The 17521-nt window shown below is 45.6% G+C and overlaps 1 protein-coding gene across 1 annotated transcript in view; it reads right to left on the reverse strand.

Moving 5' to 3' along the window:
• The window catches only part of LOC110537818 (teneurin-2), a 73381-nt gene that overhangs the window by 24488 nt on the left and 31372 nt on the right, over nt 1–17521 (reverse strand). The window contains exons 4-7 of the mRNA XM_021624227.3: nt 16843–17081; nt 4455–4577; nt 1980–2185; nt 1526–1721 (exon numbers count right to left, since the gene is read on the reverse strand). Of these exons, the coding sequence (XP_021479902.2) occupies nt 1526–1721; nt 1980–2185; nt 4455–4577; nt 16843–17081 (764 nt within the window). The remainder of the gene's footprint in view (nt 1–1525; nt 1722–1979; nt 2186–4454; nt 4578–16842; nt 17082–17521) is intronic.

The raw sequence follows: 17521 nt of genomic DNA on the forward strand, positions 1-17521 counted from the left end.
GTTTGATCCCTCTCCTGTTTTGATTAGGCAGACCTCCTCCCTCACCACCTCTTCCCTCCTTACCGTTCATAATTAGATGCGTCTAAATAATTAACAGTCGTTAACGTTTCACCGGAGGCCGAACCTGCGACTCTTTCTACAGCTAATAGAATAGTCTGTGCCAATAAGAGTTGAATGCAGAGAACGTCACGTGTTTGATGGAAGAACTACAATGAAGCGGCAGAATGGTGTGAACACATTGACATTACTCGAAAAGGGGGGGGCAGCTCCTGGGGGGGCATGTCAACATATACTCTATACAGCTTTATGCAAAGACTACAGCTCAGTAATTAAGAGGACAGGTGAAGACCGATGAGCTTTTGCGATTCGGGTCATTTTTATTAAAAGAATTCTCTGTAAATATCCATTAGCAGATCATTCAAAAATGCCTTAGCACATTATTCAAACGATTCAGCGTACCAATACTCTTTTATAGCACACCCCAAATGTCCTCAAACAACCCCCCCCCCCCCCCCCCCCCCGCCACAAGTGAAAACCTCCCCCCATTACAACATTACTCATCCCCACTGCTCAGTTAAGTACAATTACTGTAATATAATTGCCTCAATCACTCAGTGTCCCTACGGCAGTAGGCCAGTGGCAGAGGCTACTCCACCACTGTATGTTGCTGCCACTGTTGCATGTCCTGTGTGCCTCCCCACGGAGGATTAGAGGTTCATGGAAGCATATAAGGCAAAGGAATAATGAGCAGATGTGTATTCATGTACTAAGAGAGTCTACTGTTGAAGACAAAAGCGCCACTTTGACCTTGTGCATATCAATGTAGCCAGTAGGTCAAGCCAACCCATTCGTCTCAGCTCCCGTTCCCCTCTCTTTTAGACAAGTTTAAGCCCACGCCCTGTTCTGTTGCCCTTTGTTCTCCTTTTCAGTAGCATCGTCCTTCAGACCAGTCTTCCTCATCACTGGTTATCATTTCAACTCATCTCTAAATCAAAATATGTTGTTTCATGCCTTTACTGCAGCAGAGCCTGCCTGTGTGCTGTGTAGAGATAGTGTTTTTCTTCGGGGGAGCTCCTGACAGTCATGAAAACTTCAAAACCAAAGCAAGTGCAAATATTAATGGTGTTTTTTTTCTTTTCTTGTTTTGTTCTCAGCTGTTGCAGAAATGTGTCATTCTCCCCCTGAACAAGGCAGTTAACCCACTGTTCCTTGGTAGGCCGTCATTGTAAATAAGAATTTGTTCTTAACTGACTTGATTATAGATTTTTTAAATGCAGCTTACAGACAGAGAGGACATACATCTTTTACAATTCAATCTCTCCCACTCAACCTTGCCAACACATTCAGAGTTCACTACTAATATCAGTCTAACCCAAACTGGCCAACAGGGCTGCAAACCTGGAATGGTGCATTTGTAGAACTCACTCAGAGGTGTTACTCGCTACCAGAATCCAAAAATGGTTTCCCTGCCTTTACGAAGAGAAAACAGAGATATAGAGCAGGGAAATACAATAACAGCACCCACCTAGAGCCACGGTGCTGAAGGAGACAGACTCCTTGTCCTTGCCGTCGTTGTAGAAGGCCAGATGCCAGGTGCCAGGGTCCAGGTATTGAACAAAGATGGCCTCGTTCAGAACCACCGTGTGGATGCTGCGGCGCTCCCGAGGAGACTCCACCACACTCCACTTCTCCTTCCCGTCCAGACGCTCCATGTAGTCATACTGAACAGAGAGAACAGGGTTAGTCAGGAAGGAAGGGGCACGGCAGGTAGTCAACTCTGCTTAATAAACCCGGTTTATTAAATTCAGGTGGAATTAATGTCAAGGTCTATAACATATCTGTGACATATGTAATATACTTCTATGATAGCTATATCCAGGTCTAAAACATGACCTATCCAGGTCTAAAACATGACCTATCCAGGTCTAAAACATGACCTATCTAGGTCTAAAACAATATAGACGGCCATTGCTGGGTACCTGTGCATGGGAGGGGGGCAGACCCTTGCGGATGTACACCCCAAAGAGTGCATCTTTGCCCAGGGAGATGTTGAACTTGAGGAACAGGGGCTGGCGGAGGTGTAGTAAGGAGCGCCAAAACACTCCTGGGGGGATGTCCTGGCTCACCCGCCGACCTACCTCCAGCTCACCTGTACTTATACTACTGTTCCTGTACACCCATGGTCCTGAAAGAGAGACGGAGGAGGGAATGGGGATGGGAGAGAGAGAGAGAGAGAGAGAGAAAGAGAGGGGGTGAGTGAAAGAGAGAAGAGAGAAAGAGTAGGTTAGACATACCAAATCCAAGGTAAAGGCCCCTGTGAGTTTACCTCAGATCTCTGTCGAAATAACCCCTCTGCTGTGATAAAACCCAGAGGAAAGTCAATGTCTCCAGCTCATGGAGAGGCAATGCAAATATTTGTGTTTCATTGCGGGGGAAAGAAACCAACATACAGATGCTGTTTTACTAAGGTGTGCATTTTACAACACTATTAATCATCTCACACTGTAAAAGGGTTTTAGATTCATGTTTACATTGTAGTGCTGTAGGATGCGGCATCACACAGTTCCTGTAGCTCCTTTTCCCTATGGGGACTGGTGAGGAACTAAAGGTCTGCTACCATTCTCCTCCTCCCTCTGAGGGGGATTACCGTATTCCCAGACCTGTTTATCATGCAGCTCTCATGGGACTGAGGGGGTCGACAATAGTGAGGACTTTGCTAAATCATCGTAGTCCACCATCATCTGTGGTGCAACATACTGCATCTCCCCTTAAAAACAAAAAACGCTTGAGAAATTGATGCAGGAACAGGAAGTTCCTAGTATTAACTATAACTGCAAAGGTTGCTATCCCTCTCTGGTTTTGAGCAGTTAACCCCAAATAGTTTATTTTCCTAGCTGAGAAACCTCTGGCTGTATTAATATTGGATGAGGGAGAGAGATAAAGAAAGAATGGGGTGAAGAGAGAGAGAGAGAGAGAGTGAAGAGATGAGGTCCTAGGTAGCGATCTATTCCTCACACAGTATTAAAGCAGGGGTGTTATTCCTCCTGAACACATCAGGCAGATCTGCAAATGTCCTCCTGACAGTGAGGATCACAGACACACAGCGAGAGAGTCACACTAACCACAATGCTCTGGCTCGCCTCCAGCACAGTCTCACAGCTCCCTCTCTATGTCTTTACTGCAGAGTGACCTCAACTCATCTAGACACCAGGATCCAAGCCCTGGAGGTTAGGGAGGCATCGACCGTTTAGTCTGGAGGTCTGCCTCACAACACAGTCTTATGAAAAACTATTCCCAGTCCTGCCAAACCCCGGAGAACCCAACGCGACTGCTGTATCTCTCAGTAGAGAGCCGTTTGATGCCATTCCCAACAGATGACAGATGTGCTCTCACTCATATCTTGTCCTTTCCACAACCTTCTCTAATTACATGAAGCCCAGCAAATTCAAACGCTCAATTTCAGCGTCTGGCTTAAACAAACTAGCTTGGCCCAGACATGCAGTGTGTGTGTGTGCGTTTATGTGTGTGTGTGTGTGTGTGTGCGGGTGTGTCGGCTCATCAGACAGCCCATGCTTGGCGGCTCCTCAGAGCCACTCCAGAGGCCCTCCATCAAAGCCAACGTCACGCTGTTGGAAAAACACTTCAGAGGACGAGTTCACAGCTCGAGTCTCCGAGAGCGATTTCACAGCTCCTTCCGCCCACACTACGCCTCCTCTAGTTGGATTAGATGGAATGTGTCGTTACAGTCCTCCTAAATTAAGACGTGCCTCTGACGCGGCCAGCAAATTCTACAGACCGAAGGGCGTGATATGGTGTTTTAACAGCAATCAAACAAATGTGCATTGGTATGTGTGAGGAATTACTAAATATTTATCTGAGGGCTGAAGGCTTCCTTTCTAATGTGTTACTAATTCACAAGGGAAATGAGGCATTACATGCACTATGGCGGACGGATGGTCAGCCTTGTGCCATCCTTTGATTGCACTCCGACAGCAAACTTCAAAGCGCAAGGTAAATAACCTGAGTTCTAATGCAATTGGCAACGCTCCTTTAATAGAACCTGTGTAAGCTCTGTTGATGTGATTAGTATTCTATTAGGAGTTTTGCACCAGACGGGGTAAGCTTCACTATAATTCAAACACTCCAGACAGCAGAAAAGGGAGAACTCGTTATAATTTGTTCATTAACAAATGAAAGCCAGGGACTTCTTGTTCTTCGTTCTTGCACATTAGCAGGTTGTCGATTTCCACTACATCCTTCCCTCCATTCATAAACAAATCTAGCCCAAAGCTACCAGACCTCTAGCCCAGAGCTACCAGAACAGCCAGAGCCTCACTAGCTGTTAGAACCCCCAGTACAGTCTCCAGTCATCCATGCTGCCTCAGTGTAGTGTAGTGGAGGGTTTCAGCACCATGGCCAGGGGCGGTAGCTGTGTGGACTCTGGCTGTTCTTACCTCTGCCTCCGGAGGGCACTGTTGCCACGTCGCTCCTGCCCGGCAGGCCAGTGCTCAGTCCGTTGTTGATCAGGTGACCATCGGCCGGTTTCAGCTGCCAGTTGAGCCCCAGCAGATTCAGAACTGATCGAGACACAGAGAGAGAGAGAAAGAGAGAGAGAGAGCGAGAGCGATAGAGAGCACAATACCATAGTGTGAATATTGTAGTGTATATACCACTAATACACAGAGCTGGGCTGTTGAGCTGTGCTGGGTTGGGCTGGCCTCAATGGCCAGGCAGCTTGCCCACACAGGTGGACTGGAAGCCCACAGCCCAGGAGAACAGTTTAATAAGCCTCTCACTTCACTACTTAATCACAATGGCCTTTAGGTAAATCACTTCATCCCAATACTCAAGAGAAAACTCTTGAAACAGCCATGCTAGAGTTGGCTTTGTCTCATACCTTCCTGTATATTGGATTAAATGCTGGGACATCCTAAATCTTGATTAAAAAGAGACAAATAGGCTGAATCTGAATAATAATAAAACAAAAATATATATAAAATGCTTTGAATTTAGTGACAAAAGTGGCAAAGATAACTCTTCTTCTTGAGTTAATCAGCTCGTACATTCCATCGCTAGGAAAAGACCTTGGATTAATATCTCAGCAATTTTTCATCTACTCCCCAGAACTCCAATTACTGCTGCCAATGACCTTTTGCACAGAGCGAAACCCAGAGAGTAGAACATTCAGGTATATCAAAATTCCCAAAAATGTAGCTATTAGGTTGGGACAGGGATGGCATCTGCTTGAAGCACACGTCAACCTCACTATAACAAGTCAGACAGATCAACACTCTTATTTTATAATTGTTTTAATTGTACCTTTATTTAACGAGGCAAGTCAGTTAAGAACAAATTCTTATTTACAATGACGGCCTACCAGGGAACAGTGGCTTATCTGCCTCGTTCAGGGCCAGAACGACAGATTTTTACCTTGTCAGCTCGGGGATTCGAGCCCGCAACTTGTTGGCCCAATGCTCTAACCACTAGGCTACCTGCCGCTCTCTATGATAATATAAGGAACAGTGGTTTTGTCAGTCAGAGGTCCTAAGGTCATCTACATGACAACATGCAGAGTGGTCCAATGGCTGTTCATAACAGGGGTAGAAATGAAATCTACTCTACAAACGGCTACGTGGGGAGAGGCCGAGGGGGTCTTAATATTCTACCCAGTCCCTCTTACCCTAGTCCACATGGATGCACACCAGCACACACACACTGACATGGTATGTAGAGGCACAGCAGTATGCAAACAAGCATACGCACGCAAACATATACACGCATGCACACACACACGCGCGAAGATGCAGACGTATGCAGTATCAGTGTTAATGACTCACCTTCATCTGTGCCCTACTATCCCAGCTACCCCCCACCCCCCAGGGCTGAAGCAGACAGTAGGCTGAGGAGAATGAATGGAACAGGATGGGCCCCTCGGTATAGCTCCTGTCTGAACTGTTCAGCTTGACTTGTGGGCAGGCAGGCTATGCTCCTGTGCCACTCCACTGTCAACCTCTCTACCGTCACAGAGATGGAGCAGCCTTTCTTCACTATCTCCATTTACTCTCGCTTTCTCGCTCTTCTCTCCTCTATCTGCTTATCTGCCACAATCTCTCTCCTTCAATCTACCTCCATCTCCACATCTCCTTCATTCATCTCTCTCTGCAGCCTTTTTTTTCCTCCCACAGCAGTCACTAGGCCTCTGTCCCAGATACACTTTGCTATCCAGACATTGGGCTGCTGCTGCTGATCCTGGCACAGATCAGGGACAAAGAGGTCCAGGAACGTTATCAATAATAAGCTCTCTCCGAACGCTTTGTCTAACGGGACACAATTCACTGCATTTCTGTCGATGCCGGCAAGAAACCCATGTCTTTCTACTCCGCCTGTAGAGGGCACCCTTGCTATAAACCATTGCAGAGTTCAAAGGGGAATTTTTGATAAGGTCTATGCATGGGGAGCCAAACTGCATATCGACTCGGTCTTGCAGCGAGACACACCTCTATACAGCAATGGCGCCACCTTCCGCAATTCAGGATGGTGCCAAGAGCCACAGACAATCCATTGCTAATTGTATTAGATCATTTAACAACAATCAAACGATGCCATTCTAAAAATAGCACTTCTCAATGACTATTTTCAAACCATCTCCTCACGGCGTGCACACAGTCACCCTACATTTAAACACAAGAAACAACAATCAGGCTGGCTGTGCAGCTATAGTTATGCACACTATAAATGTGCCCATGGGGAGGAGTGTAGAAAAAGGATCAGAGAAACAGGCACTTTGCATACATTAGCTCAAAGACGAGAGCTGCAGCACTGCACTGCACTGCTTACTGCGGTCTGCATGCTGCCTGTACAACTCCCAAGGTTTACCTAGATAATCATTAGCTGATTGAATAAAAAGCTTGTCAATGAGGCGAAGAGACAGTAAAAATAAACCTAAATGACAGCCCCTCAAGCTGTTGGTCATCCTCAGTTAATTCTGAACAAGAACCCAAGTTCTGCCGAGGCATTAATAAATCCTCGCCTTCGGGTTCCTCCTCCCTCTCCAGCTTCTTTCGGTACAACACACGGTCTTCTGCAGGCCTCTCTAAAGACACACATATATACGTGTAAAGCAATGTAAGCTAGGTAATCAGTGGTTCATCAGTCTGTCAATGAACCAGCATGGCAAGTGTTAAATACTCTCTGTCGCTTCAATGCACTTAAGACTGCTTAATCACATCTGGGGGAAATCTTCCACAAACTCATTTTCGGCCCTGCAATAAACATGAATAATTAACAGAAAATGTGTTAGATGAGAAATTCATGAGATGGTGCATAACAATTTATGTAATCTTTATCTATAATTCACCTCCTCAAAGTGATGTATAACATTACCTAGAGAAGTACTAATCTGAGAGATGACCTCAACTCTACCGGGAAGGCACTGTGAGTTCCCCGTCTCTGTCTCTGCTGCAGGAGCAAGACGCTCCGACTTCAGGTCACATCCATCATCAAGGAACAGCACAGAGAGATACTAATGCAGTATAATTATTTATTATTGGCTACCACTCACTTCAGTGGTTATGTATCAAAACTCAATGTGACGATCCAAAAAAAAGATAGTTGTAATACATTGGTCTGGGGAGTCTGATGAATTCTATGAATCTAACAGGTGAAGAGTCCTCAGTTTGAGGACCGAGACTGGGTGTGGTAACAACAACAAAAATTATTCCCGAATATTAAGCCTTTATTCTTGTAATACCCCCATGTGAGCTGCTCCCTCCAGGGGATTTCTCCTGCAAACGCAAACACAGCTAAGTCTAAAGGCTTTGAAGTTCAACTACAAAGTGGAGCAGACCCAGGGGCCAGGGGAGGGAGCTTGCCGGGCCGGCTGAGGAAAGGAAAGCAGGCCGTGCTGGGGATGAGGATGGGCCGTGATGTGATGTGATGGAGGAGCGTAGAGCTCAGGTCTGCTCGGTTGGTCCCCTGGCAGGACCAGCCTCTGATGAACCGGTAATGAAAACAGCCGTGGGCCTTGCTCCCTTGGTGCCACACCTCCTCTGACTGATGCAACTAAGTGGCAGTTCACAGCAATCTGAGGACAGGATTACAGGAAGTTAAAAGCAGGTGTGCAGTCTGTGCAGCACCACCACCACCACCCATCCCCCATCCCCGAGAGACAACTCAAATTATAGGTGTGTAAACACAGACGTTAGGCTCCAACTTTCACACACACACACACACACACACACACACACACACCCACACACACACACACACACACACACACCATATAAGTCACACACTTATCAACACAAACTCAAATCACCAACACTCTGCCACACACAAACACACACAAAAAAAGCGCACTGTGAAATAAAAAGCTTTTATTCCCACTGATCTCCCGGCGTGTTTCCATCTTTGAAGTCTGTTTGATTTGTCGTTCACAGCTTCTAGCAACACTGTTGTGAATACAAATGTGTGACTACGAGAAATCGACAGTGTCTCTCCTAACAATGAAAAGCCAAGCCAATAACAGCAGCCCTTTCTGGGGTCTATCCATCCCCGCAGCAGCATTCTCTCCAATCCCTCCACAGTGTGTACCTTATCCGCTGCTCTATCCTTGACCACTGAGGGACCCCAGCCTCTGAGAGATGATGCGACATGCCTGTGCTGCGGAGCCATTTTGTTGTCTGATCATCACCCTTTCTGCAGACCCATGGAATCTAAAAAGGATTACCACCCCACCAGCAACCCCCGCGACCCCCCTCTGCGAGGGCGAGATGTGGGTGTGAAGAGCAGCGTGACGAGATGGATCCAATCTATTCCACTCCGCTTGTCAAAATCCCTGAGCCCAACCATCGGTCCCCCAGACACCTTTTCTTTCTTCTATAATTACAACCTTCGTGTTATGAGTTTCTCTCTCTTACTCTTTCACCGACTCCAAATGGACCTTGTCACCATCCTGCCCATGTGCAAGTGCTGAGGAGACAATTTGTGTGACAGCGTTATATACCCCTGTCGGTCTCATGAAGGAGAGCCAGGGAGAACATCCACACATATGCCAGCAGCATACCACCCTGCATCCCACTGCTGGCTTGCCCCTGAAGCTAAGTAGGGTCGGTTCTGTCGTTCCCTGGATGGGGGATCAGATGCTGCTTGAAGTCAAGTCAATCAAATGTATTTTATAAAGCCCTTTTTACATCAGCCGATGTCACAACGTGCTGTATAGAAACCCAGCCTAAAACCCCAAACAGCAATGCAGATGTAGAAGCACGGTGGCTAGGAAAAATTCCATAGAAAGGCATGTATCTCGGAAGAAACCGAGGACAGGATTACAGTGGTTTTGGAGGGCCAGTAGGGGGCACTCTTCCCTCTGGTCTAAGGAGATCCCCATTTCAGGGCAGTGAAGGGGACATTGCCCTGCGTAGGGTTCCTTCTTGTGGAGGGAATGTTAAAACAGGTATCCTGACTCTCTATGGTTATTAAAAGTCCCATGACACTTAGCGTAAGAGTAGGGGTGTTAACCCCGGTGTCATGTCAAAATGTCCAACCTGGCCCCATTCCATCATGGCCACCTAATTATCCCCCTCATTCCTAATTGGCATATATCACTCACCTGATAGCTGATGTGTGGTGAAAAATGGCACAAAAATGGTTGCTGTGCATCACCCAGGTGGGTGCTACAGTACACATTGATGGTGGATGAGGTGAGTTTCCCCCTACTATAGGAAACGCCTTGAGTACCTCAGTTGGTAGAAAAGCGCTATATAAATCCAATCAATTATTTATTATTATTATTATTATATCTGGAGTCAGGCCACATGCTCAGCCTCCCTCTCTACAGCTGCAGCTCTTGTACAGCTCATACTATGTGCGTCTAACCGTAACCGGCCAAGTTCACCAATGGTGGCTGGCCATTCCAGCAATATTGCCAAGGTGCTCTGCTCTCTGCTGCTTTGAATCCGAAATAGACCTGAATTTACTATTACTATGCAGGCTGGCATTTGTTTATAGCGAGAGGTAAAAATATTAAATTAAGTGGAATGGAAATAAAGTTGAATTTTGATTGTCATTTCTGTACGCCAGAAGCAGAATTTAGAGTAGAATGAAGAGACGAGGACTCAGGGTTGTGGATTGTTTTTTCTCCAGTTTAAAGCGCGTGCATTGTATAGCATATCTAACACATCCATGACATGCGGCATAAGGAGAAGTTTCACTCAAAGCCTCATCTCCAAAGTAGGAAGGGAAGGAATTTCAGGTTAGGCTCTCTCCAGTGTACACCGCATTCATTCTGCACATTAAGTTTTGCCAGCATGAAGGTCAAAGTCTCCAAAGGCTTGGGGACATTGGGGGTCGTGTTTTCCAGGGCAGAGCCAGTCTGATGAGGCAGATATTTATAAAAAAAAAACAAAAAAAACTGTGACAGACTAGGCGTATTGATGGAGCACTGGTTTCAACCGGAGAGAGGAGAACCACGCAGGGCTGAGGACGTCTACCACCTGTCTCACATGTTTTACCACATGGCCTGTCACTAATGATGGACAGATGACTACAATCAGAACCCACACATAAAAGTGACAACCGCCAACCCTGCTCCATCACTGATACCGGAGGGAGAAGGGGAATAATATGAGTGGATATGTGCCTGTGCATGTCAGGTGGTGTGTTATTCTAAATACAGTGGGGGGGGGGGGGGGGGGGGGGGGGAGTATTTAGTCAGCCACCAATTGTGCAAGAAAAAAATCCAGAAAATCACATTGTAGGATTTTTAATGAATTTATTTATAAATTATGGTGGAAAATAAGTATTTGGTCACCTATAAACAAGCAAGATTTCTGGCTCCCACAGACCTGTAACTTCTTCTTTAAGATGCTCCCGTGTCCTCCACTCGTTACCTGTATTAATGGCACCTGTTTGAACTTGTTATCAGTATAAAAGACACCTGTCCACAACCTCAAACAGTCACACTCCAAACTCCACTATGGCCAAGACCATAGAGCTGTCAAAGGACACCAGAAACAAAATTGTAGACCTGCACCAGGCTGGGAAGACTGAATCTGCAATAGGTAAGCAGCTTGGTTTGAAGAAATCAACCGTGGGAGCAATTATTAGGAAATGGAAGACATACACGACCACTGATAATCTCCCTCGATCTGGGGCTCCATGGAAGACCTCACCCCGTGGGGTCAAAATGATCACAAGAACGGTGAGCAAAAATCCCAGAACCACATGGGGGGACCTAGTGAATGACCTGCAGAGAGCTGGGAACAAAGTAACAAAGCCTACCATCACTAACACACTACGCCGCCAGGGACTCAAATCCTGCAGTGCCAGACGTGTCCCCCTGCTTAAGCCAGTACATGTCCAGGCCCGTCTGAAGTTTGCTAGAGAGCATTTGGATGATCCAGAAGAAGATTAGGAGAATGTCATATGGTCAGATGAAACCAAAATATAACTTTTTGGTAAAAACTCAACTCGTCGTGTTCGGAGGACAAAGAATGCTGAGTTGCATCCAAAGAACACCATACCTACTGTGAAGCATGGGGGTGGAAACATCATGCTTTGGGGCTGTTTTTCTGCAAAGGGACCAGGACGACTTATCCGTGTAAAGGAAAGAATGAATGGGGCCATGTATCGTGAGATTTTGAGTGAAACCCTCCTTCCATCAGCAAGGGCATTGAAGATGAAACGTGGCTGGGTCTTTCAGCATGACAATGATCCCAAACACACCGCCCGGGCAATGAAGGAGTGGCTTCGTAAGAAGCATTTCAAGGTCCTGGAGTGGCCTAGCCAGTCTCCAGATCTCAACCCCATAGACAATCTTTGGAGGGAGTTGAAAGTCTGTGTTGCCCAGCAACAGACCCAAAACATCACTGCTCTAGAGGAGATCTGCATGGAGGAATGGGCCAAAATACCAGCAACAGTGTGTGAAAACCTTGTGAAGACTTTTGACCTCTGTCATTGCCAACAAAGGGTATATAACAAAGTACTGAGAAACTTTTGTTATTGACCAAATACTTATTTTCCACCATAATTTGCAAATAAATTCATTCAAAATCCTACAATGTGATTTTTTGGATTTTTTTTCTCATTTTGTCTGTCATAGTTGAAGTGTACCTATGATGAAAATTACAGGCTTCTCTCATATTTTTAAGTGGGAGAACTTGCACAATTGGTGGCTGACTAAATACTTTTTTGCCCCACTGTATGCCCATTCTAATCCTGTTTTATGAGTCATTAGGTTGATTTCAGTGTCAATGACCCATCTTTTTTGGTTTTATATCATGCCTAATAAAAGCCCCTGCTTATAGCCAGAGCAGCAGCTCCAGCATCAGTTCAGGTAACATGCAGTGCACTAGGAAAATGTTTCAGATCCTTTCACTTTTTCCACATTTTGTTACGCTACAGCTTTATCCTAAAATCGATTAAATTAATGTTTTCCCTCATTAACCTACACACAATACCGCATAATAAAGTGAAAAGAAGTTTAGACATTTTTGCAAATTTATTAAAAATACAAACAGAAATACCTTATTTACAAAAGTATTCAGCCCCTTTGAGATATTCATTTCAGGTGCATCCTGCTTCAATTGATCATCCTTGAGATGTTTCTACAACTTGAATGAACTTCACCTGTGATAAATGAATTTGATTGGACATGATTTGGAAAAGGTACACACCTGTCTATTTAAGGTTTCACAGTTGACAATGCATGTCAGAGCAAAAATTAGGCCTTTATGGTAGAGTGGCCAGATGGAAGCCACTCCTCAGTAAAAGGCACATGACAGCCCACTTGGAGTTTGCCAAAAGGCACCTGGCATCTGGAGGAAACTAGGCACCGCTCATCACCTGGCCAATACCATCCCTACGGTGAAGCATGGTGGTGGCAGCATCATGCTGTGAGGATGTTTTCAGTGGCAGGGACTGTGAGACTAGTCAGGATAGAGGGAAAGATGAACGAAGCAAAGTATGGCGAGATCCTTGATGAAAACCTTCTCCAGAGGATCATGACCTCAGACTGGCGCAAAGGTTCACCTTCAAACAGGACAACGACCCTAAGCACACAGCCAAGACAACGCAGGAGTAGCTTGGGGACAATTCTCTGAATGTCTTTGATATGCCCAGCCAGAGCCTGGACTTGAACCCAATCAAACAACTCTGGAGAGACCTGAAAATAGCTGTGCAGCAATGCTCCCCATCCAACCTGACAGAGCTTGTGAGGATCTGCAGAGAAGAATGGGAGAAAATCCCCAAATACAGGTGTACCAAGCTCGTAGCATCATACCCAAGATGACTCAAGGCTGTAATCGCTGCCAAAGGTGCTTCAACAAATAACTGAGTAAAGGGTTTGAATACTTATGTAAATGTGATATTTCAGTTTTTAATTTTGGATACATTTGCACAAAATAAAAAAAAACTGTTTTTGTTTTGTCATTATTGGGTAGTGTGTAGATTGATGAGGGATAAAAAAAATAATTAGAATAAGGCTGTAACGTAACAAAACGTGGAAAAAGATAAGGGGTCTGAATACTTTCTGAATGTACCATAACTAAGGGGATAAAAGTAGAACCAATATCAAAAAGGGGGTTTGGGAGGTGGATAGCTAAGCCTAGACATACTTGTCATTTATCTCTCCCTTTCATCATCATTCACCAATTAGTGTAAATTAGACCGGCTGTCCTTTAAGGGGGGGGGGGGGGGGGGCGACAGAGAAACGCAGGAGCAGGGCTCTCCATCGCCATTCCCCACCTAGCATGATGATGCTAGACCTGCTCGGCTTGCATCAGGCCTGCTCACCTCACCTGTGTCCTAGCAACAGTAAACCTCTCAGCCCCTTGGATGCGGTAGGTCTGTGAGCGAGTGCGTTTCACAACAAACCACAAGGAATATAAAAAGACCTTTGTGGCAAACGAGTGTCCTTAGAGGAATGGACGAGCGGAGAGATACAAGGACAACTGGTGGGTGTCAGTCTTTCATGATGTAACAACGTCCCCGTGATTGGCCCAGTAGCTCTTCACACTTGTACCCGTACACTGTTTCAAAATAGCAGATTTGGACACGCTGTGGCTGTGCAATAACATGCTACTCGTGACGTCAGAGCTCAAGGACTCATCTTCACTGTGCAGTATTGGTTTTGACTGACAGCAGTTCTGAACTTGAACACCGGGCGTGACAAGACGTCGCCCCGATCCCCAATGCTAATTGGGGAAATCGCTGTCTTTTGAAAAGACGAGACATTGGACAAACACCCGTTAGTCCAAATGTGCAGTTCACATTTCCATATCATAAAACTCATGTCATATACAGTAGTGTCAACGTTTATGATCACTATGCTATGTACAGTTCGAAAGACATTTTGGCGGGGAACACGCATCTGAATACACCAAAATGAGGGCCCGCTTCTCTGAACTGCCTTGTGAAAGCCTAACACTGTAAGATCCTATTTAGTAATTTAGCTAGCTAGCCATGTTGCCAATAGAACACACTTTCAAAATAATGCCCATCTGACCAGATCTGACCAGATTGCAATTTATAATGGACTGTTTTTGGAATGTGTAAACAACAACAGTAATTGACACGGATGCAGGGCTGTGTTCCAAAGAAAACAACTACAAGTCTACTTGCTCTAGTTCCTCAACGGCACAGCTAGGAGAGCTCAAAATAGCACCTTATAGTTGAAGACTCCTCTTTGAGACATAAAAGTGCATTCAAATTACGTAGGAACTGTGTGTGGCCACTTGGAGACACAAGTTAAACCCTCTCACTCAAAGCCGTGTCATTTTTGTCTTCTGTTGCACCTACCCCACATTTTCCAGGAATAATCTAGTCGTGTTACTGAATTTATCCAGAGTATTTACAGATGTAGTTATCAACAAATGTGGCAAATAGTACAGTGAATGTAAAATATACATAAAATCAATAATGTAATGTTTGGATTAAGTCTTGCATCAGATGAACTGTTTTCCCTTCACATTTTGTCCTCACATTTAATAATTTTCACATAATCTCCAATCTGTTCCCTTTTGATTGTTACCATGGTTATGCATACATGCTTTCCATATTTCTTCTGTAAGAAACATTTCAATTTAGCCCTGTCCCACGAGTGTATTGGGTTAAGAGGCAAGCTATGCAGACTCAAAAGGAGTCTAGCGTTCAACTCTTTCAGAGCATATTCTTTGTCTTGAGTCTCTGAGAGAAGTTCTCTTCAGACACTAATTCTGGAGTTCAAGAAGAGGACAGACATCATCATTTTTTTTAGACACTTATGAAAGAGGGAAACAGAAATAGCTCATATTTGTCTGACTGCTGTGTTTCCAGATGCATTAGTGCAGATCTCCCTGGAACGCAGGCAGAGTCTGGGCTATGGCTGTGTCTGCGGTGGAGAGCTCAGCTGCAGCCGTCCAGGTTTGATCGCTTGTAAAAATAAAAAAAAATTAAAAAGCCACGGTCACATTTATTTCTGCAGTTTGCACGCACGCACAGGGTTCGGTTCTGCTCAGAAGTCCCGGGGCCCGCTGAGTATTGGCCTGGCCCGGGGGTGCTGGATCGGAACCGCTCAGCCCATAAAGCCTCGACCCCCATCCTGGCGCTGGGGTACAGAGCGCTCTGCTTGCTGAGCTGTGGCCTTGCCTCCCTCCCTCGGTGTGCCTGAGTGCCACGCCATGCGAAACATAATCCCACAGGTAATGGGGGAGTTTCACCACGCATCACACACCAGTGCACACACACAGCCAGCTTCCACCCATGGCTGCCCAGAGACAATGAGCCAGCTCTCTCCCACTCGCTCTTTTTTTTCTACCTCTCTGTGTGTGTCTCTCCAGATTTGAATAGGACAAGCGTGTCAACGCAATCTCACAGTGAATAAATATATCCACAAACACTGCAATTCCAAACAGTGAAGTCCTGAAAGCCGGGTGAAGTTGACTTAAAACCACAATACCGCAATGGCTTGGCCACCACTACTAATGTATCTGTTTCTACCCCACATAGAGCCCGTAATACAACACATTCAGGCAACTCACAATACACCCCCCCCCCCCCCCCCACGTGATTGGCCTTAGCTGTTATTATGTGACCACAGTGAGGCTCTTGATCGGCTCATCAAAGCCCTTTGATGTGTTTACTCTCATTTTCCACCCCTCCTGTAGTGGGCTCTGCTCCCGCTCTCACTCGAGCGCTCTTACGCCTCAGTATCGACTGTGTCCACAGTCCTCTGAGGAGCAAGGCTTGGGGAGCGGCAGGCTCCCTCTCTCAGCCTGGTGTGTGGAGCTAACAGCACAGCTCACTGCACCCCGCAGTGCTGCGATGACTCACAATCACCATGTCAGATCTGAACACCGCCGGAGAGACCTCAATGCTGACTATAAATCGTTACCTCACAAAACAAAATGCTAATAGTAAATATTGTGGGATGAAACCGACCATGGCGTACGGCTAGAGTAGGCCGAGTGTTCACACGTCTTTTTCTTTCTATGTGCTTCATCCTCAGCCATTCATTTGTCATGAGCATGAATACATATTCCATTTTATAATAACCAACATAATATGCTAACAGGCACACATGGATTCATTGCGTGTCAAATGTCAAGCTAATTATGATATATAAGCAAGGTTCTAGAAATTGCTTTTCCATGTCAAGTGTCTGTGAATTTTAATATCATTAGTGCGATAGGCCTATGGTATTTCAGTCCACCATACCCTTGACAAGAATATTTTCAGTTGGAATATTTTCTAGTTCATTCCCAAAACAGGTGAAATGAGCCAAGCCAATCTGACAGCAGATGGCATATCAATATAACAAGGGGGTCTACAGTACTGTATTGTACTGTACTGTATTGTACTGTAGCCTACCTATGAAGTAGGAGAGCAGCACGGCCAGCAGGACGGCAGCAGCGATGGCCGACACGGCAGCACATTTCCAGCTGCAGTACTTGGAGGGTTTATTCAGCTTGAAGGAGCTCCTGGAGAAGGCGTTTCTGGGTAGCAGCCGCGGTGGGGGTGAGTAGACGGTCCCAGACGTCAGGGGGTACCCTGGAGACGAGCTGCTGAACAGGGGAGTGGTCCCGGACGGGGTTTTAAACAGGAAGTGCCTACAGCGAAGGAGAGAAAAGGAGAGAGAGACAAGAGGCGGACACGGAGAGTTAGAATCAGCTGCTACATGGTCTCTATTACCAATAGAATGTGCAAATTGTGTTGGAGTGAACAGTAGCTTTCAGAATATAATGAGACATCTGGAGCAATGAAGTGCCCCTCTATATTCCACCAGCAATTATTCACTGGTCATTTACATGCATTGATTTTCTTATTCACGCTACTCAAAGCGGTCTAAGGACTCTGAATTATACAGCTAAAAGCATACAGAATATACAGATTATCGCCTTCCAGACTCGTAGACCGGCATTTGATTATTATGCTCATTATCATCGTTAGCGCTTAGGCTAAGAATAAAAATCAACTGCTTCTTCGTCATCAGCAGTCTAATTTCTACCCAATGTGAAGATTAGTAAATACTGTAGCTAAGTTAGTCTGC

The sequence above is a fragment of the Oncorhynchus mykiss genome, chromosome 12 (genome assembly GCF_057628025.1).
Source record: "Oncorhynchus mykiss isolate SJ-2025 chromosome 12, ASM5762802v1, whole genome shotgun sequence".
Classification (NCBI taxonomy): Eukaryota; Metazoa; Chordata; class Actinopteri; order Salmoniformes; family Salmonidae; genus Oncorhynchus; species Oncorhynchus mykiss.